The 26,972-nt window shown below is 39.6% G+C and overlaps 1 protein-coding gene across 3 annotated transcripts; it reads left to right on the top strand.

Annotated features, from left to right (window-relative positions):
• Window positions 1–10,946: 10,946 nt before the first annotated feature.
• On the top strand, window positions 10,947–22,859 carry LOC122562385 (programmed cell death 1 ligand 1-like). 3 transcript variants are annotated; one of them, XM_043715246.1, is made up of 7 exons: window positions 10,947–11,242; window positions 14,777–14,845; window positions 17,019–17,378; window positions 17,768–18,046; window positions 19,219–19,365; window positions 20,263–20,363; window positions 21,039–21,121. In XM_043715246.1, exons 2-6 carry the CDS (start codon window positions 14,791–14,793, stop codon window positions 20,313–20,315), a joined length of 894 nt encoding a protein of 297 aa, XP_043571181.1. In that variant the 5' UTR covers window positions 10,947–11,242; window positions 14,777–14,790; the 3' UTR covers window positions 20,316–20,363; window positions 21,039–21,121. The 3 variants fall into 3 exon arrangements, with proteins under 3 accessions (XP_043571181.1, XP_043571188.1, XP_043571195.1); XM_043715253.1 differs by lacking the exon at window positions 21,039–21,121 and having other exon boundaries at window positions 20,263–20,613; XM_043715260.1 differs by lacking the exon at window positions 20,263–20,363 and having other exon boundaries at window positions 10,948–11,242; window positions 21,039–22,859.
• The last annotated feature ends 4,113 nt before the right edge of the window (window positions 22,860–26,972 follow it).

The raw sequence follows: 26,972 nt of genomic DNA, 5'->3' as shown, positions 1-26,972 counted from the left end.
GAGCATTGCATATAAAAATATGACCCCAGCTGAGACCTAAATAACTTCCACTTGAATTATAATCAATACAATCAAAATTCTTTCCTCTCTTAAAAGTAACAGAAATAGTAAATGACCAAAATGTCAAAAAATTAAAGGCCTCTATAACCTTTATGAAGCATTATGTTTCATTTGCTCTTTGTGCTGTCAGCTTTTCATAAAACTAACAGTTTATGATTGGTAACTATCCATTAACATTTAAGATTTCTTCTATAAGAATTTGTTATAATGGAGCAAAGTCAATTAATAATTTTTCTCACCTCTCCAGTCTCCATTCTTCCATAATGAGCGATCATCCACATAACACTGTGTGTATATGATCTTCAGTACTCCACTGAACAGAATAATATCTCTGAAGATGTTTACCACATTGCATCACAAATCCATCATTTCTTTTTAGATTGTAATGCTTTCTGTCTGTAAATCAGGATGGACAAATCACCCTCTAAAGAGGACTATTGATATAATGTTGCTCCACTTTACTTAACACTTGAATAATAGGCCAGGCTCCAAATGTTAAATTATGTTCTTATCTCGTCAATGACAATGTTCTCAAATTCCACTGTGTTACCCATCTATAATCACAAAGATGTCTGAATGGTTGAAATACCAATAAATAATTGCAATCTCCTAGTAGTTGAACATGTCTTTTTCAGTAAAACAGATCTCACCAAAAAAAAACCTTTGGAACAGATGTCTTATATGTGTCCAGTGAAGAAAATTATTTAGTGGGTGTGATAGCCCTACTATGAGTGCCATGAGTATTCCCATCACTACATTCAGTCCTTGACCTATTTCATCTCAAAATAAACATGACCATTTGTGGCACAATGGTTGGGTTAGTGGCTAATTAACTAAATAAAGTGGCACAGTCAGTCAGCCTATAGGCTAGTCTGTCCTCTCTAACTCTCCATTCAGCTGACTTTCCCAAAGATGGGGAGAGAGCAGGAAAGTTGCCACGTCAGAAACTGGATTTATGGAGTATGTCAAGATCTCATTTCTGATTTCACAGATGTTCATGGGGATAAGCAGCCATTAGGAACTTAGTGAGCCTCAGCTTCTGGAACAGGGATAGGAATGCTGAAACAGTTTAATTTAATGAAAAAATATGAATAGTTAAAGAAAAAAATCAGTAATGACATTTTGACATCCATTCCCAACCCTTTCGCAGTTTCCACCTCTCAAATTAGCCTGGCTACTTTAAACATTTCCTTTTAAAAATCCATGGACATTACAGTATGCACATGATTCAGGCCAGAATGTGACCTAGTCCCCTGATGTCCTTCTCCATTCCCACCCACCACTCTCCAAACCACTAACTGGCCAGCAGGCTTGAATCTAGACTGTTTAAGACCCTGGCCACATGAAAATTGCACTTGAAGGCAGTGTGCTAAGGGAGGCAGGAACATACTGCAGGATTGGTCCTACCTCTTGTTTTCAGTTTCCGATGGGAAAATCCAACCCTCGATCTTGATGCTTGTATCAACTGCTCAGAACCATTGATTGTGTAATTCATTCCAATTAGTTGTAATTGTTATTTTTGGCATATACGGTGTTGTCATCAAGATATGTTTCATCACCAAAACCTTTCCATTCTCAATGATGCTCTCTTTTACGGTGTACCCAATCACCCAACTGGAAATTTCTCTTAGATAGGCTAATAGAATGAATTATCTCTGATGCTGCAGCCCTGGTGAAAACTTGTTTCCATTGCCTTCCCAGTTCTTCCCAGATTGCTTTCCCATTGTTGCTGCCAATTGAGGCCCTATTGTGGACAAATAATAATCACCATTTACCTGGCTGAGTGCAGCTCCAACTGCATTCAAGAAATTTGACACCATCCAGTACAAAACAACCCATTTGATTGATACCACATCCATAAACATCCACTCCCACCACCACAAATGCTTTGCAGTTGAAATGTGCACTATCTACTAAATGCACTGCAGCAACTCAAGAATGTTCCTTTCACAGACCCTTCCAAGACCTTGTCCTCTATCATCTAGAAGAACAAGGACAACACATAGAAACACCATCAACATCAGATCCCCCACCAAATTTCACAGCATCCCGGTTTTGAAATATATCGCCGTCACTTCACTGTCTTTGTATCTCGATTCACTTCCTTCCCACAAATCATTTAATGATTTGAAAGGATATGGTGCCGGAGGCGGATATTGGATCTGTGTGTGTCCTCCCCTCCGCCCTGAATATTCATGACCAACATCATAACAATTTACCTGAAGGCAAGTTGCAAATCTCTTTACCGACGAACTCTGACAAAGCACGACGTACACTCCCCTATCCTGTAACATTGGGCTAGTCCCATGTTACCCTCGGGATTGCTCTAGTTTCAAGTGACAACACTGGAAATTTCTCGAGGCGGCGCCGGACACTGAAAAATTACCGTGAGTACACACAGTTGTCAGGTAACAGGTTTTTTTTCCAAAACGGACCTGCAATCTGAAATTCTACGTTGGGGTAAGTGATCTGTTTGGTCACATGTCAAAACGCAAGGAGTTGCTTTATATGACAGCTGATGTCAGCGTGGGCGGATCTTAAAATTTCTCGTCATTAGAAATTGCAGTTTTGGATTTCCCATTCTCTACTTGATCAATTACTCCAATTTGTCTTGCCTGCCATATTCCTATCAATAGAATATCACTGTCCTTGTGTCTCAGTGGTAGTGTCTCTAACTTTTTATTTCACAAAGTTCCTCTGTGAGTATTAGGAACAGCATCCCGAAAAATGGCCTAATTTGAATTTTGATGCTAAGTTTCCTTGAACTGGATTTCTACAATAGTAGACATAGCTTCTAACTGTCTAGTCTCACAAATAGTTCTATCATCTTAGCATTTCAATTAGATCACTCCCTACTCTGCTGTATTCAAAGTAATATAAGGTGGGTTTAGGAAACCTGTCCCCATAATTTAGTGGACCAGGTTGTAAGGATGGTCCTTCATTAAAATATTAGCATACAGGTAGACTCAAGACCACTTTGCCCCTTGATACACATGTAATATAATGACATGTAGTAATTCCTAGAAACCAAACCAATCTCTTCCCCACCAAGTACATGATGTAGGTTTATAGGGTAAATACTTGAAAGGCAAAAGAAGTTCAGGTAAAAAAGAAAACCATCTCAAAACAAGATGCAAGCATTAATTCAATTCACTTTTGAAATACCATTTTTCTTTAATATTTTAATGATAAAATCCAACCAATCTGTGCATCAATGATGGCAACTGATAATATAAATTTGTTACACTAATTTTGCAGTGTTATCTCTAAATCTCTCTCCTTTACCTTTGGTTTGAACTCTATGTGTTATTTTTTTTTCCTGATCTTTAAGCCCAGGACAAAGGTATTCCATGTCCTGCTAAGGAATATTAGCCCCATTAAATTTGCAAGATCCAGTACCCCATAGCCTCATTGGATAGTTAATATTTCTATCTTGCGGCAGTCATGCAGTCAGATGCTCTTTTAATTTTGCAGCTGGGGGCAAATCGCTTGTGTAGTCCATGGCAAAACACATACTTCTGCACACTTAGATCAGTATATTGTTCAAAACATATTTACCCATGTACTTTCTAAACCAACATGAGACTCAAGTTAATAAAACAGTTGCACCTTCATTAAACAAATAATCAAAAATAAGCAAGTTGTTCAAAGTTACTCAACTCCTTTTAAATAGCCGAGGTTCCCAGAAATAATTCCCATGCTCATTTGAAATTGGAGATTGCTGTTAAACTCTGGGTAGAATATTATTTCACCGTGAACACCTTCAGTCAGTCAGTGCTACTCTTCCAAGGCAAAGTCCAGGATTATATACCTTTCTGGCATATTTCCAGAAAGTTTTGCCAAGTCCTCTAATCAGAGTGCAGTTCTTAATCAATGGAAATAGTTCTGATGTTCCTTTCCAGGGGGTAACAATCCAGATACTGTTCTGAAAGGATAGGCCCTTTGTATCCACTGATACCAGGTAACATTTGTGCCCATTAGTACTTAGGCTCAGAGGTCCTCATTCACATCCTGGTGGAGTCACCTGATTACATTTGTAGATTGCAGAGACGTTACCCAACAAATCTTTAATCGTTTATGCTCAGACCCCTTAATTCCACTTTGTTGGCCAGTCTTAGGCCTGGGTGCCCAGCAGCCTCCTGGCTACACTTGTATATGTAAAAATGCAGTGAAACACCAGAAAATGTGCTTCAGGAAAAGTGGCCTACGTTTGCTCCTATTTTATGTGCTCATGTATAGGTTTAGTCTGAGTGATCTCATAGGTTGGTGGGAAAGAGCTAGGACAAGGATACTATTAATTTAAGGCCAATCACTTTATTATAAAAGAAACAATTCAGAACCAAAAGGGATATATGCACTGAAGCTCTTGTCACAAAATCTGGCTGAACATTTCACATAATTACATCGGGGATAATTTACTTCAAACTTCATCCATTATAATAATATTATAACTAATTATAATTAGTTCCCAGTGAGGTGCAAGAAAAATTTGGACAGCATGAAAATCTAAGATTAATACTACTCTGTCAGCCTCCTACTCAGCTGGTTAGGTTAAACTGACTATTATGGTAGTCACATAAGGACAGATTGATGTTGCCCAGGTCTGTCCTGTCGGCTGTTAGCAATAATCTTGACTGGACCAAACAGATAGCACAGACCAGATTTCCCAAAAATCTGCCCAAAACAACGATTTTCCTGTTCCTCTGATGCTGCCTGACCTGCTGTGCTTTTCCAGCACCACTCTAATCTTGAACTGAACTGGCCAATCAATATTACACCCCAATTAAATCCATTTGCTGGACTATATGGAAACAATAGAGTATTGTCAGATCTGACTCAAAAGAAAGACTTGCTTCTCAGCAACATCAAGCCTCTCTGGTGGAAGCACAGAGCCAGTGTCAGTCAAGGTCATTGCCACTCTCAGCTTATGTGCCTTTATCTTCTTCCAGGCCACAAAAGAAGCTATCTGCAGTTTGAGTCAAATTGGTGTGAATAGATGTATGAAACAGGTGATAAATAGACAGATCTGCCATGTGAACATTCTGATCTTTTTCCTTTTCCATAGAGCTGCCACAGCCCTTTGAGAAACCTGACCCATTTCACTCAGACTGCAAGCCATCAGGACCATCTGCTAAAATGTTGAGAAAAAGTTTTACCTTCATTTATGACCAATATGCCACAAGGGTCAGTGTCCACTTTCAAGCCAGTCATCATGCTTCTAGGAATTAAAAGACCATCTTGCATGAGTGGCTGAGGTGGAAGGAAGGCCTCTGGCAATGCATAAGAGGTCAGAGTTAGATGACTGCAATATTTTAAAAGCTTCTGGGCGGAAGGAATTTACAGAAATGGGAGGGTTTTAAACAAACATTTTAAGTTTGAGAAATTACTGTAGGAGAGGTGAATGGCCAGAACTGGGGCAGGAATAGATAATGTTACAATGCTGGAATCAGCTACGTTTTGTGGTGGCAAGGTTACATGACTAAATGTCATCCCAAAGTCAAGTGTTTCATCTCGTTTTTCATACAAAAATCTAATGTTTTACTACTTCTATAATAGCCCCTCAATTTCCTATATTTCCAATCATACTTGTAAATCTTACAATGTCTCTTTCAATTTTATGTTGTGGTGACCAAAAAAATTGTTTACAGTATTATGAATGTTCAATAAAAATTTCAGCATAATTTCTCTACTTGTCAATTCCATTCTACTAGAAATAAACTCTAATGCATTTTTAAATGGCCTTTTAACCTTTACATCTTTTCAGCTTTATTTTCCATATAATATACAACCTTCTTTTCTTCTTCCCAAAATATGCCTAACATTTAAGTGTTGAAATTCATTTCTCAAATATATGCCAATTATGCAAATTTAAAATTTAATTTAAAATAATAATTAATCACACTGATTCTTCCTTCTTTCTCATACATGTGGCTCCAGGCAAGTGCAGCAGATATCAACTGGAAATATTTGTACTGTATTCAGTTGTAAAACAATTATTGTAATTTGAGGGTTTACCCTTTTCGTATTTTCCATTAATTTCCTATTATTTCCTATTAGTATCCTATTCAGGACTCTTGAAATGTTGACTTCCCCACCTTTTGATGTTGCCTGGCTTGCTGTGTTCTCCCAGCCTCCTGCCTGTCAAACTTCATGTATTCAGCAAGATTCCCACATGTAAGACTGTTATTCCTGATAGCAAACACAGTATTTTTTCCCCTCTGCTGATACAACAAAACTACAAGGAATGCTGCTTGCATAGATATCTTTAACTGAGTTTTAATTTAATCATGTAGAATCGTAAAACTGAATTAAATTCAAATTCAGCTCAACCAAGTTAGCCTCGAACATGCTTCTAGTCCAAAACTCCACAGCCGGTGCTTACTGCTATCTGAAATAGCCTAGTGAAACATGCCATTGTCAAGGAAACTAGCAATGGGAAATAAATGTAACCTTAATCGCCTAGTTTAGACTGAAGAAGAAACAAAATATTTTGCCTCCATGTTTTTTTCTGTAAATGAGAGATCAGTTGTGACTCTGTTATTCAAAATGTGTTGGAAGAATGCCAGCATATTATTAACTATACAATTCCTGCAGGGTAACAAGTAACTGAAAATGGGAAAAATACAGGATCCTCCAAAAATGTTTTTTTTTAAGTGAGCAGAGGAACAAAAATAAATACATTGCAAAACTCAAATGATTATGCGTTAAAGTTCACGCAATAGTGCACATTACTGAGGCAATATGCACTTTTACATACATGTTGTAGAGTCAGAGCAATGGATGGTGACAGTAGGCACTCCATAATGTGGCTGAGCATGAATCTCTCCCACTCTTATCAGCTGCTATTGGCATGTGCCAAATAGATTTGCAAGTGGAGACTCATCCTGTTTAGTCAATGGTGTAAACTTGACCATCAAGGCAGATGGGATTTGAGGCTGCAGATTTTGGTTTGGCTGGGACATGCCCAACTGTGTCAGAAGATCTCCTCAGAAACTAGATATAGCAATGGAAAATTCTGTCAATGTAACAACAACAAGTTTTTTGTAAAGCATATGTGTACCTTAGGAATATAATGTACTGAAGAAGTAAAATAAACACCTATAATTGCAATACTTTATTTTTATTTGTCTAGATTGTTTGACTGATTAGTTTAAAGAGTAAGTCTATTGGTGGGATTACTTAGTAGGTGGTGCCTGGTGCACAAACAGACCCACATACAGCTGCTCATAGTCGAAGACACTGGAGGGTGGAGGGTGATAGTGGTGAGCAAAAATGACAGAATGGGGTCCCAAAAACAAAGTTACCCTGACTGAGTAGGTTGCTTCTGTGAGGGATGGGATAGAATTGATGGGAAGGGGAATGGAGTGAGCAAGAGTATGACAGAGATAACATGGAAGAGAGGGATGGGATCACAAAGACAGAATGGCATGGAATGAGAATGACATGGAAGGGGTGGCATGGCAGTTGGAGACAAAATGAAGGAAGTGATCCTGTGTTTCAAAACGGTAGGGACAATAATTTGATGTAAATCTTTTTTTTTTAAAAACTCTCTCTTGTGGTAAAATGAAGATTCACAGGACTGAAATGTAAATATATTGATTAAGCTGTCAGAGGAAAGAGCAGTTATGACATTGTTCCAAAATTTGGATACTAACATGGGAAAAGATTGACAGCTGGGAAGCTGTTTCTTTCTGATGATTGATATTGAAATGATAACAGGTAGATTTCAAGGTAATCAAGATCTGCATTTTCAACATTGAGGCAGGTGTTGCTGAACTGGGGACAGGCTAGAGTCAGGGCGACCATCTCTCCTGCCAGAAGACAGCACAATCAGTGGTGGAAACTGTTTCAGGTCCAGAGATGGATCCATCAAAGTCAGATTATTGATTAAAATGGCTCCTTTTTCAGCTCCTATGCACAGTCTTTAAATCATCTGATTATTTTTCTGGTATCAACTACAGGGCAAGCAGAAATTTCCTCTATTTCCAAATTGGAAAATGTCCACTGTTTGAAATGTTTGAACCACAGATATCATTCACTAACAACTGGTTCCACTCCTCTCCCTGGCAATTGTCTGACATGGAACCAGCCCATTCAGAAATCAAGTGACATATTTTATCCCATGTTGAGTTTCCGACCATATCCATATCATCACTAAGACCACAGAGTTCCATTTTCATTACATTCATCACCTCTGACTATCCCACCCCCGACTCAACTCCTTTGCTGCTGAAGTCCTCATACAAGCCTTGTTATCTCTACCTTTCATCATTCTACTATAGCCTTGGCAGATCTGTCATATACTGCAATACCTTTGCTCCTTCATGATGCTCCTCAAATGCTACCTAAGTTAACCACATTTTTGATGACCTTTCCTAAAATCAGTAGTGGTAGTTTGACGAACTGACCTCTATACCTCTGAAGCCAGGTGTCACCTCGTAGACACGTCCTCCTACTGCACCCTCAACCATGACCTCATCTCCCATCACCAAGCCATTCTCTCCCAGACCATCCACAACCTCATCACCTCTGGTGATCGCCCATCCACAGCTTCCAACCTCATTGTCCGTGAATCCCGGACCGCCCGATTCTACCTCCTACCAAAGATTCACAAACCTGACTGCCCCAGTCAACCCATTGTCTCAGCCTGCTCCTGTCCCACCGAACTCATCTCTGCATACCTTGGCACTGTCCTGACCCCCTTAGTCGAGGAACTCCCCACATTCAGGACACCAAGCCTGGTTGAACTGGTCCTCACCCATAACAACTTCTTCTTCCAATCATCCCACTTTCTCCAAACCAAAGGGATAGTCATGGGCATCCGCATGGGACCCAGTTATGCCTGCCTCTTTGTCGGGTACGTGGAACAGTCCATCTTTCGCATTTACACTGGCACCATACCCCACCTGTTCCTTCACTACATTGATACTGTATCGGCACTACCTCATGCTCCCATGAGGAGGTTGAACAGTTCATCAACTTCACCAACACCTTTCACCCCGACTTCAAATTTACCTGGACCATCTTGGACTCCTTCCTTCCCTTCCCGGATGTCTGTATCTCCATCTCCGGCGATTAACTGAGCACGGATGTATACTACAACCCCACTGACTTCCAGTGACCTAGACTACACCTCCTCCCAAAAAGTGTAGTCTACTGCCTGTAAAAGCATCATCCCCTATTCCCAATTCCTCCACCTCTGCCGATTCTGTTCCCAGGATGACCAATTTCACCTTAGAAAATCCCAGATTGCCTCCTTCTATCAAGATCGCAACTTCCCTTCCCACATGGTCGATAATGCCCTCCAGTGCATCTCCTTCACTTCCTGCACCTCCGCCTTCGAACTCCATCCCTCCAAATGTAACAAGGACAGAAACCCCCCTGGTCCTCACCTTCCACCCCCCAACCTCAGCATACATCGCATCATCCTTCGCCACTTTCAGCACCTACAAACAGACCCAACACCAAAGATATATTCCCCTCCCCATCCCTATCAGTGTTCCGGAGAGACCATTCCTTCCGTGACTCCCTCATCAGATCCATGCCCAACCAGCCCATACCCACTCCTGGCACCTTCCCCTGCCACCGCAGGAAGTGCAAAACCTACACCTACACCACTCCCTTCACCTCTGTCCAAGGCTACAAAGGATCCTTCCGCATCCAACTGTACCTCTACCAATGTCACCTACTGTATCCGTTGCACCCAACGTCATCTCCTGTACATCAGGGAGACAGGACACCTACTTAAGGATCATTTCAGAGAACATCTCTGGGACATCCGCACCAACCAACCCCACTGCCCCGTAGCTGAACACTTCAACTCCCCCACTCACTTTGTCAAGGACATGCAGGTCCTGGGCCAAATCCAGTGACCCCGCGCCTGGAGGAAGAATGCCTCAGGACCCTGGACCAATGTAGATTTCAACAGTTTCCTCATTTCCCCTCTCCCCACATGATCCCATTCCCAAACCTCCAACTTGGCACAACCCTCCTAACCATCCATCACCTTTCCCATCTATCCGCTCCACCTTCCTCTCTGACCTATCACCTTCTCTCCTCACCTTCATCGACCTATTACATTTGAAGCTATTTTCCCCCAGCCTCACCCCCACCGCCCACAAGCCTCATTCCTGATGAAGGGCTTATGTACCGAAATGTCAATTCTCCTGCCCCTTGGATGCTGCCTGACCTGTTGTGCTTTTCCAGCTTTTTCAAACAAAGCTCGGTGTCAAGTTTTGCATTGTAACATGTCTGTGATGCTTTGGAGTATTTCATTTTGTGAAAGATGCTAAATAAATCTGGGTTATTGTTATTGTTGTAAGGATCAATTGGTACTAATCCTAGTGCCCTTACTGTAAACACTAACTGAATGACAACCACTGGACACTGTACTGGATGAGTGGATGGAGCTAGATACCACAGAACTTCCAGATTCCTTTTTGAAAGCTACTGGAGAAAGGAACAAGGCAACAGGAGACCAAACAGTGAAACGTAATATTCAGTGGAACCAGTAACTGGAGAACATCATGTAAAAAAAAACAAAATATACTCGCTGGGAGAACTCAGCTAAGAAAGAGACAAAGAAAAGGCTGGAATAATTCAGATGGTCAGGCACGATCCATGGAGTGAGACAGAGTTAACATTTAAGATCGACTACTTTTCGTGGTTGAATTTTTGCAGCTTTTGCTTTTGGTCTTATCCTGGAGAACGTCAGCTTGATTTGCTTATTACCGAAATTGTCGTTCAAACATTAATTAAATTTTTCGGGGGATTCGGCGGATTCTACATGAACTGGAGATTGAGTCAGACGGCGCACATCTATTAAATTACAAGCCCATGGAGAAGAAGGGGGTAATGTGGGGACGGGAGGGGAGGGGGCTGAACCATTCACTTACTGCCGAGAAATCAGATACTTCCCAGACAAGCTGTAGCTCAGAGCCACTCGGAATAAGGCATACATACAAGTTCCAGATGAAGTCAGATTTCGAAGAACCGCAAAACCAGCATTTCATGACATGTAGAAAACAATGATTTTACTGGCACATTGAAACCGGAAATGAACAGTTGAGCCGAGGGAATTTCTACGCTTCATGTTTCGTATAAAGAGAGGTCGAGAATCCCAGTACACCTACACTGGAGATACAACTGGTGACTTACTGATAAGCATTAAGTGGAGAGCCTGGTAAGTTAGGTTAATCTGCCGCATATGTCCTCAATGTATATACTTCAGAGTGACTTTTTTTGCACTTTCAAATCAGAATTAGTTGCTGATAAAGGGACACAATTTCAGGGGACCATGCTGGAGATGGAAATGTTTGATTATGGAGGAAAGCGTAACCATTTTACGATTTCAATGAAATTACAGTTTAGTGTGCAATTCTGAAGCTTTTCTTTAAATACAGAGAGGAGCTGAAAGGCATTAACGCAGGGAGGAACAGTTGAGCTTTTTATCGCCGTCCGTGTTATATAATTAGTGTTTGATGATAGTTCCTTTGCTCTAGCACTGCAACTGAGGACGCATACTAAGCCTGGAAATGCAGTCGGATACCCATTCCCAAGTTTAAACGACTGTTCTTGTCCAAACGAAATAGTAATGGATCTTGGCAAGGTTAATCGCCACATAATTGATGATATTATATGTATACTACTGTAGGTACAACTAAGTGTTCAGATAATGTAATTCAACGTTCGAAATTTGATAGAACAAATTATATAGTTCAAATTGACTGAGGTGTTTACATCTGAGATTGAATGTTTTGCTGTACTAAATTGCTAATTTAGTATCTCTCAATGTGAAACATGTACTTTTGGTCATTATAAAGTATTACAGTAACAGTTGGACTTCTAATAAAGAGTCCAGTCATTTTGTTCTGTTAAGCTTCAAATTTCTATGGTACACAATGTTGTCCAGTACAAAACCGACCTGTGTGCATTGCACTCCCAACAATGCCCAGCCCCCACTCCTCTTCATCCTCACATGGATGGGAAAATTTACCAGGATGTACTCATATTCTCGAGCTCAGTCTAGGAGCGCCGGGTGAGGCGTGGGGGATAATGTTCTTGGTTGTGATGTGCTAGGCAGAGCAGCTTGGAATATTTCCCTATTCTCAGACCTGTAACTTTCTCTGCAGAAAAGGGGATAAGTTCTCGGAATAAGATGTGTCAGGGAACAGTTGGTAATAAGAAGGACGAGGACTGAAGTTTACAATGCTATTCGCATGAAAAAGTCTACTCCTCTGTGTTGAGATAGAAATAGGTAGATTGAGTACCTGTGGGTCCCATTCTGGTCACATTGTGTAATTAACCACGCCCGACTGTGACAGAATTAAGCTGGACTTAGATGCTGGGCGCAACTATCGGCATCATCAATTAGTGACTTGTAGGGGAACAGCAGAGTTTAAGTTTGTTTAGGACAGTAAATATTAGGTATATATTCTAATTTTTAATGATGATTCACGAATACTGCAGTTGTATTTTTGCCGCTGTTTTATATACTAATGTAGTAATAGTATCTGGTGGTAGAAAATGTTAGTCACAGAGTTGATGTAACAAAGTAATTTCAATAAGTCACAGTTGTAACAGTGTGCAGAAACACAATGACACTTTGCTACTTCTGGTTACAGAGCCAGGTTTTTGCACTATATCATAGCGCATTAAAATAAAGCCCGAAAATAAAACGCGATTGTTTCAATTAAAATTGATTATCATCTAATGCAAACACACTTTGCAAAGAGGATAGTATCATTAGGTGTTTCTCCATGTCTCTCAGTTTCACAAAAAATTTGAATGAGTTCCAGTACAATTTGGAGCATTGAAAGATCTGAAAGTTGGGTTTGTTCTATTTCACGCTTCGCAAGCAGCTACATTTCCGCGTAACAAAGTCTGCTTGCACCGCCTACTGTTTTTCACGTTTCTTTAGACTTATCTCCTTTTCATTTCTAATTTTACATAGAGAGGAAACGGTACTCCTGTTGGTTTCCAATGCAAATTAAAATGCCCGCCTGACTTGGGTTTGGTCTGGCTAAATGTCACATCGCATTCCTGACATTCTATAGACCAATGATTCTGAAAGTTCTATAGATTTCATACTTGCATACATTTCCTGGCTTCCATGGAAACTTTGTTTGACAACCCTATTCAACCCCACTCCCAGAGCATGTAGCATTGGCTCAAAGCTTAAAAATTGAGGAAACACTTTTTTTTAATATTCTCTGACAAGATACAACTCTGACTCACTTTTCTTCCCCGCTAACCAGCTGCTCGTAAACAACTGCTTTGGAAATTTAAACCACGTGCTGAAGCGTCTGAAAATTATGATTCATTTTTGCTGTAAATGGTGCAGGACAAAAGTCAGTGCCCTTCAGTATTTAGAAGAAAAGCCCACTTAATTTGCTGTGAAATTGCAAGTGAGCTCAAAACACTGTTCGTTTGACAAATGGTTCTGACTTCCTGCAAGCGATGCTAAATTTATTATTGTGTGAACTTTGACTGCAACTTTACAGTCCATTAACAATAATGAAAACATTCATGGTCATAATGAAATCAGACACAATTAAATAGGTTTACCACGCTGTTTAGACCAAAAGAAGGGATTTATTTGCAGGTATTGTAATATTGTAGATGTTAATCTCAATAGTATAGCTGGTGACTTTGTACAGTAAAATTTAAAATTGTTGCAGAAAGTGATGTTTAAGGAAATTGAAACTGCTAAAGTTAAAATACGCAATTCTGTGTGGTAGCAATTTATCTACTCCAGTCTAATTAAGGGAGTTAAAAATGCACACTAATTGTTAGCAATGGGCTGTTCACTGACCAATCTGAAGTATGTTGTACAAACTAGAAAAGACATTTGGATGATCAACATCATTGTATATAGTATACAGACAGCACAGCCAGGGCCAAGATAATTTGGGGAATAGTCTTGGTACTTTTTGGGCTGCTGGGATAGTAATATTCCGAATTAAGTGCAGCAGGGAACCTGTGAGACTGGGTTAATGTCATTTGCAGACCTTTTGCCTTGTGCAGATGGTTGCTCTAAATTTGCTGACCACATGGTATTTCTGAAGTTCCAGAAAGAGTCTGTGTATAATGAAATTTACTTATCACTGGTTTTGTTTGCTGTATTTAATCCTTTAAAGGTAGGATTGTATAGGGTGGATTATAATGCTAGATTTCTATTCAAGACTGCAACATTTACATATTTTGATTTCGAGGAGCTGCTGAATCACTTTCTATTTTCATGATGATACTTAGTGACTTGTGATGAACATTTTAAATATTAAATCAGTTTGATAGGGCAAACATAGACAATGATGACATATAAACACAGAACGGTGCCCCTCAACACATAGACACTGTACACAGCAAGGAGATGGGAAGGTGATCAAAGTGCAGAGTGATAGTTAAGCATTTTTATTCTTCATTCTCCTCTGTTCCAGAACGTAATCATTCCTTTCTTCCATAGTATTCATGAGATAGGTCGGCAAGGATGAGTTGGACCAAAGGGTCTGTTCCATGTTGTACAGCTCTATGACTCTATAACTATCCAATTAACTGCTATATCCCATCAAAAGCCATAGCATCAGTCAGCCAATTAAGTATGTGGGATGGGAGTGTTTAAATAGAACTTGATACTGTTCAGAAACCGGATAAATCAAAAGTTAATGACTTATCTATAAAAAAGAACCTAACTAAGAAAAGCATGTTTTTGTTTCAGATCACTTAAGAAATATGAAAACTCTATCGTTATTGATTGTACTGGGAGCTCACTTACCCTTGGTGACAGGTAAGATTTTGCACACTAAATTCAATATGGGTTTTGCCACTTCAGCAATAAAGTGCAAAACACAAATGTATGTTGGGACCTTTAGATCTTGGTATTTCCAGGTAATAAGTTTCTAAACCATTAGAAGTTACAAAGAACAAAGAAAATTACGGCACAGGAACAGGACCTTCGGCCCTCCAGGCCTGCACTGATCCAGATCCTCTATCTAAACCTGTTGCCTATTTTCTAAAGACTTGTATGCCTCTGCTCCCTGCCCATTCATGTATTTGTCTTGATAGTCTCATTTAAGATGTATCATGTCTGCCTCCACCACCCCCGCTGACAACGCAGTGTGTCCTATTGTTGAAGCACCAGTAGATAATTGATTCAGATTTTTCAGTCAATTGCTGGTTAACCATAAAAACATAAGTAGATTACATAGGAGTAGGGATAGGCCATTTGCCTCTTCAAGCCTGTTCCACCATTCAATATGACTATGATTGATCAAGCTCAATATCATAACTCCATCGTCCTCCCATATCCATCAATCCCTTAAGGCACAAGATCTCGATCTTCCTCCTGCTTGAAAACACAATGTTTTGGCCTCAGCAACTTGTGTAGCAGTGAATTCCACAGGCTTACCACTCTCTGGGGGAAGAAGTGTCTCCTCATCTGAGGGCTAAAGGGTTTACCCCTTATCTCTAAACTGTGATCTCTATATCTGGACTGCTCCACCGTCAGGTACATTCTTCTTGCATGTAACTTGTATCGTCCTGTTAGAATTTTCTAGGTTTCTGTGAGGTCCCCCCTCATTCTTAACTCCAGTGAGTGCATTCCTAACCAATTCAATTTCTCTGCTGAAAATGTGTTGCTGGAAAAGCGCAGCAGGTCAGGCAGCATCCAGGGAACAGGAGAATCGACGTTTCAGGCATAAGCCCTTCTTCAGGAATGGAGGCTTCGGATTTGTTGTAGGTACTGGTTGTCCTGGTTGTGTCCAAGTTTTGTTGGTCGGAATGTAGTCCGGAGTCCATGCGGGATAAGTCCATAGGCAGGTGCTGAGGAAGGAGATATGGCTGTGGTAGCGAGTCTGTTTGAGAATGTGGCTGAAGAGCTTCTGTGCAGAGGAGATGACCTGGGGGGTGCAGTGAGAGAGGGACTCACTGAAATCTTTGTAGAGGGAGGAAGAGAGCTTCTTCAAGGAAGGCATCCTTGTAAGAGGATTCGCAGTAGGTTCTCCTCAATTCAATTTCTCCTCACACATCAACCTTCTTATGGGCTTCAAAGCCAATAAACACCAGATGTCACAAGGGTCAATATATTATGCTGTGGCAAGAATACTTCTCAATGTTCAAAAACATTTCTTTTAAGAACAATGCATATATCTCACTACTTGTGGTTTTGCCAATCTGAGTCATACAGAATAAAAATTAATCTGGGATTGCTCTCCAGTGAGTCCATAATTAATTGATTATTCACCAGTATTTGGGTAAACTTCAGCACTCCCTGTGTCAGTGATGGGTGAAACATGCAATGCTCCTGGTACAGCATGTCTGCAGGTCAGGTGATTCCTGCATGCTCAGCCCACAGCAATGGATGTCACTAACACTCAGCTATCTTATGCTGAAGAAAAACTAATAAAAAAGGAAAGATGGTGAGAATATTGTGCGCTTGTTTGACACACTTCTCCATGCTGAGTTGCCATATTAGAGTGGAAAGACAAGCTACAGAAAAAAATGTGACTTGCTTAGCTGGATGGTTCTATTTAGGACAAATGTTAACAAAACAGAGTAGCCTCATAAAATGGCTTTAAATACCAAACTATAAACACAGGCAGAATTAGTTTAATTACATTTGCTGATATACAATTAGCTAGGGCTTGTATAGGATCGAAATGATCCTAACTGATTTAAAATATGTCTAATTTAATCAATGTCTCTGGCTTTTGTTTTATATCTCTGGCACTCATTATTCTCCAGGACAAATGTGAATTGTTAACTTAAATTAATTAATGGGGTGAATTTCCACAGATTTTTCTCCTAATTGTCTACTGTGGAAACCTTGGAAAATATGTACACAATGTTAATGGTGTTTCTCAGGGAGCTGATTATTATGGCAGCAGTCAAGAAAACTATGACAAGTTCAATCCATATATCTGTCTAAAACCATTGAATAATTCCACATTCTATCATTTCAGGTATTTTTATAGTCACTGCTCCCAGAACGTCCTACATTGCATCCTATGGAAATAACATTACAATGGAATGTCAGTTTCCAGTTGAATCCAACTTTAATGCAAACCAGATAAAGGTGTACTGGCATTATGTGCTCGATGATGGAACTTCTCGATTGGTTTATCAGTTGATGAACGGGAAACCAGTTCTTGAGGCCCAACCCCAGGAATACCGAGAACGAGCATTTCTGCTGCTGGATGAACTCCGCAGAGGTCGTGCAGTGCTGGAGATTAATCAAGTTAGAGTTTCTGATGCAGGGACCTACCGCTGTCTTATTGATCTCAATGGAGTGGATTATAAAGAGACTGCACTGGAAGTCAGAGGTGGGCAAACTTTTAAAATTAAGATTTAAATTGTTCTTAAGTGTGAGGCTGTGTCAGTAAGTCCCAACGCAAGGAGCTGTTGATCTCAAGTGTCCTGTCATATGGAGGCACAGGACATAGGCAGAGTTCAATAGAGGCCAACATGTGTTGTGACATTAAGCCACAAAGGTGTAACTCAGGAACAACCTAAACATCTCAAAGCATTAGTGCTTGAAAACTATAAAAGTGGAAAAGTAAGAAAATAGTAGCAAAGAAACCAGTTTTGTACTGATTTAAATTGAAACATTTAAACTGTACACAGTGAAAATCCTCCTGTAAAAATACAATAACTTCAGAATGTTTAAAATCACAGCCAGGTTAAATGACACCATATCTTTTCTATTTTACAGCTTCTTACAAACAAATAGAGACCATCAAAACAAAAGAAAAGAAAGAGACAGAGTTTGTCTGTCAATCCATCGGATATCCTTTAGCTGAGGTTATCTGGTATTATGCAAATGGATCTGACATTAACGAAACAGCAAATACCACCCACTTTACTGGCACCGATGGATTGTACAATATCAGAAGTGTACTTAGGATAAAAGCAGAGACTAATGATGCTTATTTGTGTATGTTCTGGAATAAGGAACTTAATATGAATACTTCAGCTATTTTACACATTAAAGGTAGGTCACTTTTTTATTACCTTTATTTGATCAATGTATTTCAAGCGGAATGTAAAGAATTTGTATAGCTAGCAATTTCAATTTACAGTGATTAACATTTTCATGCAAACTTGTACAACCACACTTTAATCTAGGAGGCTTTCCTAGTAGCTTATTTTTGCATTCTAATCTTATAAACACAACACATACACACACTGATTGGACAAAGGATAGTTTATTTCTTCCCATGACATAATGTAAGCCCTTTGTCACCTCTTGTCAGACCTGACTGACTGCTTGCCATTGGAAAATCTCCAATGCAGTGTGACTGGTGAGAGATTAATTGGGCTTCCTGATTCCAGCACTGCAGCTTTTGCTGGGTGCTTATGAATATTTGCCTCGATATCTACATTAAGGGAGAAGACTTGCGGCAATAATGGAGAAAAGGTTACTACATTGGAAATAGTTCTGACCACTACATTTTCATCAGGATTATTAGAAATCCTATTTGAGTAGCAATATGGTGAATAGTTCACTGATTATACGTAATGTAGTCTGTTGCATGAGAGCAGAATGCTAGCTAGGAGCCAGGAATCCAGAGCCAGTGAGTTTCTGATCTCAACAGACTTATCAAAATGACAGTTCCTTGTATATGCTAACAAAGTGAGGCAACTAATAGAATAAACAATTACATAAATACAAGTCACCCTACTTCACATTGATAATTTAAAAACACCAACAACTTCTTATGACCTAATAAAGGTAAAATGGCAATAGTCCTAACTATATAGGACTGCTTTCTCACTGGAGAGGGAGATAGATGACTGATGGTTTAACCTGAGGGTCACCATACCTCTGGGAGGGACAGGTTGAGGGAGAATCCTTCATGGTGATTTCAGCAGGTGCAGGAATTGAAGCCAGGCCCTCGGCATCACTCTGCATCACAGATCAGTTGTGAAACCAACTTCGATGCAATAAGGTCTCCCAAGATACTTCAACAACATGAACAAAAACAAATTTCTTAAAGTTTAGATAAGATACATATCCCATTAGTTATGTATGTATGCAAGCCAGTAGTATTTCTACTAGCTACAGTTACTGATTTCTATTTTAAATGGGTTGTAATGTTGGTTTGTAAACTAGGCTGCTGTTTTAATTACTAAGTTTTAATTACCATTGCTTTTAACTTTTAGAAGTGGAAAAGACAGATGAAAATTTTGATAAGTTCCCTTCAATGAAGAGGAGTTATCTCATTGCAGCAATTGTTGTTCCTGTGACAATTCTACTTGGATTCATTATGATTGTGTCCTGCATCCTAAAATCAAAACAAAGTGAGCAAGGTAAATCCCTCTGTACATGATGTCGTTATCACTAGAAAACATGCAAGTGAGCATTCAAGAACTTTAGAATTATGAACCGTGAAAAATGCTCCACCTGTATTTCTGAATTTTCATTCATGCATTGATGCTATCATTCAAATCAGTTGAAACATATTTCTTAATTGTGTTCGATTTTGCTTTTATCCATCAAACAGTAAAAATAGGAATGGGGTGGGAAGAAAAAGTTAAAACTACAAATGTAGAATTTGCTGTTGCTTAGTTATATTTTCCCACTCTCCTGTGGGAAGTAAATCACTGCATGAGAAACATAAATTTGAAATTGAAAATACCAACAAATGAATTTTTCAAGAAACTGTCATTTTCTTGGGAACCCCTTCCAGTGCCCTCCATGTCTTTTGATCACGGAGTGAGGAGCAATGTGCAAAAATCAGTCAAGATTCCGACTCCTGATTGCTTCCCAGTAATCACACCCCCTTTTTTTAGGAAAGTACACTTGTGAGAATTTTAGGGGAAGACAGGATTATGTTTTTCTGTGATGCTTTTAACAGTTGAAACTTGCTGTCTGTGTTATAACAACATGAAAAGTGGCAACAGGAGGACTGTAGGTACTAGTGGAATCAACTACTAACCTTCCTTAACTTTTGTTCTGAGTTAGTTCCTGTGACAAAGATCAACCTTGGTAGAGCATATGGATAGTAGCAGATCAACTGTCCATGTGCATCCAAAATTGATTTCCCAATGGAAAGCAACATTGGGCAGGGTCTGTAGCAAATGGTCAATCAGTGAACACATTTTTCATCATCATGAAAATTGGCTTTTACTTTCCCATTTCCTCCATTTGGAAGAGATTTATCTCATCATTTTACAAATGGCATTTTGTTGTTTCTGCCCTTGCAGTTGTCATCGATCCCATGATTACACCTGCAGAGACGGAATGTGAACCCCCTTAAAATAGGCAAACAAAAAAGGTTTTAGAATGGCAACTTATTGAAGCAAAGGTAAGGTGGGCTATTATTCTACTCTGAGAATTAAGTAGCCTGGTAGAAAACTATAGCTAAATAACTTTGCCATCTGTCAATCGACTGTTTTGACATTAGAGCACTGAGGGCTTTGTATGTGAACTAATCAAACTAAATGTGAAAGACTGCAAACATCTTTTAAACCTTGATAAAAGGACAGGCAATCTACAAGTAACACAATATAAGAAATAAGGTGAACTACTGAGAAAATAAGAGTCAAAATGTAGCACTGGAAAAGCACAGCAGGTCAAGCAGCATCCGAGGAGCAGGAGAGTTGACATTTTGGGCATAAGCCCTTCATCAAGAATGTCATTCCTGATGAAGGGCTGATGGCCTGAAAGCAGACTCTCCTACTCCTCAGATGCTGCCTGAGCTGCTGTGCATTTCTAGCCCCACACTTTTTGACTGACTCTCCAGCATCCTCACTTTCTCCTAGTTACTGAGAAAACAAGACAGTAGATTAAATAATATATCTTGTTTTATTTGAAGCCTCTGGTATGTGTAAGTTTAGGAACAGACTATATCAATTCAACATATTCAAGTAAAATCTTCCTGTAGTTTATAAATGACCTTGTCTGACAGATTGGTTTGTATGACAGTCAAAGGTATGTTAAATAATTACTTGCGTTTTGCATGTTTTCTCCATATGTTTAGGTATCAAAAGAATCTCTGACACCAGCTCATTAATATGAAGCCTTCACTGTCAAAATTGGGAAGAATGCTTTCAAATCCTAAAGTGTGTGATTTGCTTTTGGAAACAGAATTGTGTATATTTCTACAATACCAACTGACTGTTCAATACCATTCAAACTCTCAATTTTATTTTGGCGATGCACAGAAAATGCAAAATTATCCATCAACCACTTAATTAGCCAGCATTCTACTTGCTCAGCACATTGATTGATCTGCTGTTCAGATGCATTGTGAAAAACTACTGCATGTTTGAATTTGACTCTGCCGTATGGTGACAATTAACTACACAATTCTCTGAAATTGGTAACTTAACCTGTGGAATTGGAGCCAGATATAACGCTCTTTGGAGTGGTTTCCAGCAGCTTCAGAAATCCAGGCTTCATGTATGGCCTGCTTTTCTCCTACTAAACTATCATGGTTGCCTGGAAATAATGTGAGGAAGAAGAAGTTCTGCAACATTGAGTTGAATTTAATAATTTTACTTAGAAGACAAAAATTCCAATTAGAATGATGTCACCAATGTAAAGAGCCAATGATTCTTGAAACCAGGCAGTTGGGAAAGTTTTGTTTTGTAGGGATTTATGGAAGGGGAATTTCTTGCTACTTGTTGAAGCCACAGCCAGCATGTGGAGTTATTTTATCAATGTGACTCAGTTCAGAATCTGAGGAATATCTGTGCCAAAAGCCAGAGTGGTCTGTTGAGCTGGTGCATTGGACTGTTGGGGATTTTTTATAAGCTGTGTGTTCAAACACAATAGGAAGAAGAGGAGTAGAAAAACTTCCGTTCTGAATTCTTGGATCTGCTACTGCATTTGCAAAATCCCTGAAGTTGGCAATCCATTCGAATGTGCCTCGTATATATACCTCCAGATTTTTGTTACTCTTTCTCCCTTCCAAAGTTCTGTGTGACTATTCCCAGCCAGGGGACTTTGAGACCTCTAGCCTTTTGTTCTTAGTTCGGGCCACAGTGAAGCTCATGGTTACTACACTTTTCAGAGGCTTCCCTCCTTCTTCGAGTGAATATCAAAAATATTTATCTGCTCAATTGCTAAACCTGACTATCATTAGAAACCACTGACTCAAACAGAGACTTCAGAAGAAGACCCAGAGCCAAAGTTTGAAAGAGAACAAAAACACCTGTCATGAGGCCACTATTCAAGTTTTCAATAAACAAAACTTCAGCGCTGTGAACCAAAGTCTGATTGTTTTGGCAAAGGTAGAGTGAAACTTTGTTTAAAAAGAGTAGAAAAAGTAAGTGTCCTATTCTCATGTATTGAAATATTTTATGTAAACATGTTGAAATTTTTGAAAGTATGTTTTTTTTTAAATGTAGAATGAAGTAAACTAATATATGGTCATATGTAGGCATATTATTTTGCCAGACTGCAATTCTGTTTTTTGACTTTCATGAAGTTTTGTAGTTTATCCAAACTGAATTGTTTGTTTTTAAATTCTCTGTGCTATTTGCAAGAAGATGGTTTGAACTTTCTGCCAGTGTTCTTGTATGATTTAATAACTTGCAAAGTTTGGATTGAGTTTTCTGCCTAGAAGAAGTTAAGCAACTTTTTTAAAAATTTGGCTAACCTGCCTCAATTGAGCCTTGTGGATTCTATGGATAAACTTGATTTGTTGTAAATTATTAATGACTGTGAATTTTTTGACTTTGTGTTTAAATAGATTGTATTTATATATTTTTGTATGATTATGTAAATATATTAAGAAAAGCAACAGTATTTTCAAAACCTATAAGAATACATATTGAAAATAAATATGTAAAATCAATTGGCTTGATTATTGCATTCAGTGTTCATATTGAAGGGTTTTATATATATCCTGAAGATTATATTTATCTAAAAAGTTGCTTTCTCAAAGGTAAGGCCTGAATACTCAACAGGGAACACATTCAGCAGGTGTTTAACACTTGATTAGGTGTCAGTTTGCTCAAATTGGAACTGCTGCCCCTTGTCTGGAGAGGATGTCCTGTCTTAGAGTCCTGCTTGTCATTCTGATTTGGCTATAGCACGTTTCTCTTCTAATAGTACCAGGTTTCAGCAGTGGCTACTGCTGGGACTACAGGCAGTCTGAGGAAGACATTGTTATGGAGGCCAGATTACAAATTGGTACAAGAATTTGGCAGGGTCTGACTAGCCAGTCCCAAGAAGGAAGTTTTGAGGGGGTGAGGTGTGTGGTTTTGAGAGTCTGGTGAGAAGGTTTAAGAGGTCATGAACTTTTATGGAGCTTGAGGTCAGGAATACCACAAAAGAACACAAAAAGACCCAAAAGGAAATTCTTCCACTGAAAGTTGCTGGGAACCCACCTGGTTTCAGTGTTCTCTGCTGTGGGCAAGTAGTGGCAAAGGTGGATTGAAGCACTCAAGTGGCCCATACTTGGTTACTTAAGGACTTCAATAGGCTCCAGACTGGGTAGGACACCCAGCACCTCCTCTGGCTCCTGCAAAATGTGTGATAGGTCAGAGCAGGTGAACTATCCACACATCTCATTCTAGAAACCTTTCTCTTATGGGCTTTAAAATACTGTCCATGCAATAGGCAACTATTCTATGCCTGTTTACTGGAATGAAGATAGAAAACCAACTTCATGCCTTGGTGCTAGGGACTCGTGTGGCAGTGATTTGTTTCTCAGCCTCTGAACTATGAAGGCTCACTTTTAAGTCTCATCTATTCCAGAAATATTTTACAATGCACCTGAGCAAGTTGATGAAGCAAGATCCAGCTGTGTCAATGTTAGAAAGGGCTTAGTAGTAATGTCCTTGCCTGTGAGCCTGGAAGCCTGAGTTCAAGCTTTAACTGATCCCATGGTGTATAATAACACTTCCGAACAGGCTGATTAGAAAATATCTACCAACTCTCCAGGTTGTAGGTCTTGGAGTCTAAACCCCTCTATACTCACTCATTATGATGACTTCTGGTTATTGTCATCACTGCCCATACTGTTCATTGACTGCACACATTAGAAAATGCTCATTATTTTTAGGTTTAAGTAGTGCAGAAAAGTAATATGCACATCTTAAAGGGAAGTTACACTGTGGCTGGCTGCTAGAGGTGCTAATACAGTGAGATAACTGCAGCGCATTAATCTACAATGGCTGACAGTGGGATGACATAAACACCAAGATTTCCAAAAGCTATTCTGAAAGCCTTGTGGATGACGATGAATAGTGGTGAGATGTTCTACATCCTCAGGAGCATATGCTGAGAAGGCAGTGATAGGAGATCAAGATTTCCTAAGTCAGGAATTCAGTTTCATGGAACATGGTTGCAGCCCAAGAAGAACCTGTGGTCATCTTCAAATGCTATGTCCTACCTACTTCAACTCTTAAGCACTGCTTAGTACACCCAAATGCATATTCAGTCCATCAAATGCTATTATTCTGCTAGTAACCAAACATCTTTGCCAGTCCGGAATTCTGCCCAATATTCAGAGCATCACCTTGTTCTCTCACTCTTAGCGCTACCAAATGCCTCAAACATACATCTCTGTTTAAGCACACACTTATCGACTATTCAATCATGATATATACTTCGCCCAAACATATAGCACTACAATCACCTCCACACTTTCCCTTCTCTTTCAGGAGAAAATGTCACACAATCAAAGGTAGCGGGATCAAAGAGGGGAAATATCACAATTCAATGTTTTCACCTCAATGGAGAAGGCAATGGTGATTACTCTAGAGAAGGGAAATCGATGCTGACGATCCCTAATCAGATCTTGACTATCCAGTTGTTGGTTTATCCTGTCTCTCTCTGTATCCACTCCAACAACTTGCCTACATTGATGCCAGCCTCACTGGCATGTCTTTGCTACCTTTTGTAAATAAAGGAAAATTAGCCACCCTCCAGTCTTCAGAAATTTCACCAGTGGCCAAAGGTGAAGCAAAAATCTTTGCAATTTCTTCCCTAGCCTCCCACAACATCCGAGGATGGACATGATCAGGCCCAGGGGATTTATCCACTTCAATGTGCTTTAAGGCTGCAAACACCTCTTCCTGATAATATGTATATAGTCCAAAACATCCCCATTTGTTTCCCTTATTTCCTTAGCATCCATGCTTCTCTGCTCGTTCATTAAAAATCTCTCCCCATCTCATGTGGCTCTACACATAGACAGTCATGCTGATCTTTAAGGGGACCTATTCTCTCCCTAGCCACCCTTTTACTCTTAGTATAGCTACAGAGTCTCTTGGGATTTTGTTTAATATTTTCTGCCTGATCAATGTCATACCTTTACTCTTCTGATGCTCCTACATTTTTTATAGTCATCTAGGGATTCACTTGAACCCAATACTTTTACCCAATGTATGCCGCCTTCTTTTTCCTGACTAGAGCCTCAATATCCCTAGTCAGCCAGGGATCCCTAAACCTGCCAGCTTTTCCCTTTTCCCTAACAGGGACATACTGTCCCTGGACTGTTGATATCACACTTTTAAAAAGCCTCCCATTTGCCGGTCATTCCTTTTCCTTCAAACAGACTCACCAAATCGACCTCTGCTAGATTCTGCCTAATGGCCCCAAAATTGGTCCTGCTTCAGTTTAGCACCTTAATCTGTCCTATTTTTATTCATAACTATCCTAAAACAAAGAGCATTATGGTCACTGAACCCAAGGTGCTCTCCGACTGATGCTTCAGTCACTTGCCCGACCTCATTTCCTAAGAGGTCCAGTGTTGCACCCTCCTGAGTAGGGCCCTCTACATATTGATTTAAGAAACTTTCTTGGACACATTTGACAAATTCCACCCAGTCTGGGTCTTTCACACTGTGGGTGGCCTCGTCAATAAAGGGGAAATTAAAATCTCCAACCAATAGTACTCTACTATTCCTACATGTATCTGCAATCTCTCTACACACCCATTCCTCTAGTATCTGCTGGCTATTTGGGGGTCTATAATACAAAGTGACCGTCTCCTTGTTGCTAATTTCTAACCACATGGTCTCATTTGATGACCCGATATGAATATTGAAGAATAAGACTTCTTCTCAAACCCCATTACAATCCTACCATTTTGCATTTTTCTTTCAGATACCTAACAATAGAATCAGCCCAGGCAGTGGAAGATCTGGCTGCTTTCATAACCCTCAACCCCACTGTTCTGCCTTTTCCATGTGACTCGTGATTCCCTGACTGATTAAAAATATCTCTATGTCAGATTTGAATATATCCCAATAATACAGTTTGATGGTCCTTTGTGAATCATTCCACAGGTTAACCGCCCTCTGAAAGGAAAGAGATTCCTCTTCCTCTGTCTTAAATTGGTATCTTACTCTGGAACTTTGACTCCTCGTTCTAGATTCTCCCACAGGAGAAATAATATCACCACAGTCAATGCACCCTCTAAGAATCTTTGATATTTTAGAAGGGTCAACTCTCACTCTTCTAAACTCTAGTGAGTAAGGTAAAGTCACCATAGTCCAATTGGACTGCTGTCCCATTTGAGAGAGATGACTGGTGGTTGTTTAACTTGAGGATCACCTCAAGCAAAGGGCAAAGTCAAGAAGGCAACACTTTTATGGTGACCTCAGCCAGTACAGGAATTGAACCTGTATGTTGGATGCTATGTATATTAGACCAATTGTCCAGCCAATTGAGCTTACAGAACCCTGAGCTACAAGGCAAGGTTTTCTTTACCAAAGTGGATATTGGTAGGCTTTCAGATTCCATAGAACTCCAGTATTTTAGTTACTTCATTGTGGTCCTATTAAGCTACTTTGGTATTTGCAGTAATTTGTGCATCTACAAGAAATGCACTCTGAAATTGTTTTGCAATTAAATGTTAAATTTGGATTACATAAAGAATAAATAATTCCAAATTTGAATTATACCTCTTCCATATTTAATGGCGCAAGTCCTGTTTTGTATCACATGGTGCATGTAT

The sequence above is a fragment of the Chiloscyllium plagiosum genome, chromosome 2 (assembly GCF_004010195.1).
Source record: "Chiloscyllium plagiosum isolate BGI_BamShark_2017 chromosome 2, ASM401019v2, whole genome shotgun sequence".
Taxonomy (NCBI): domain Eukaryota; kingdom Metazoa; phylum Chordata; class Chondrichthyes; order Orectolobiformes; family Hemiscylliidae; genus Chiloscyllium; species Chiloscyllium plagiosum.
The sequence above is the reverse complement of the archived record's forward strand: the minus strand, read 5'-3'. Positions and strand labels throughout refer to the sequence as shown.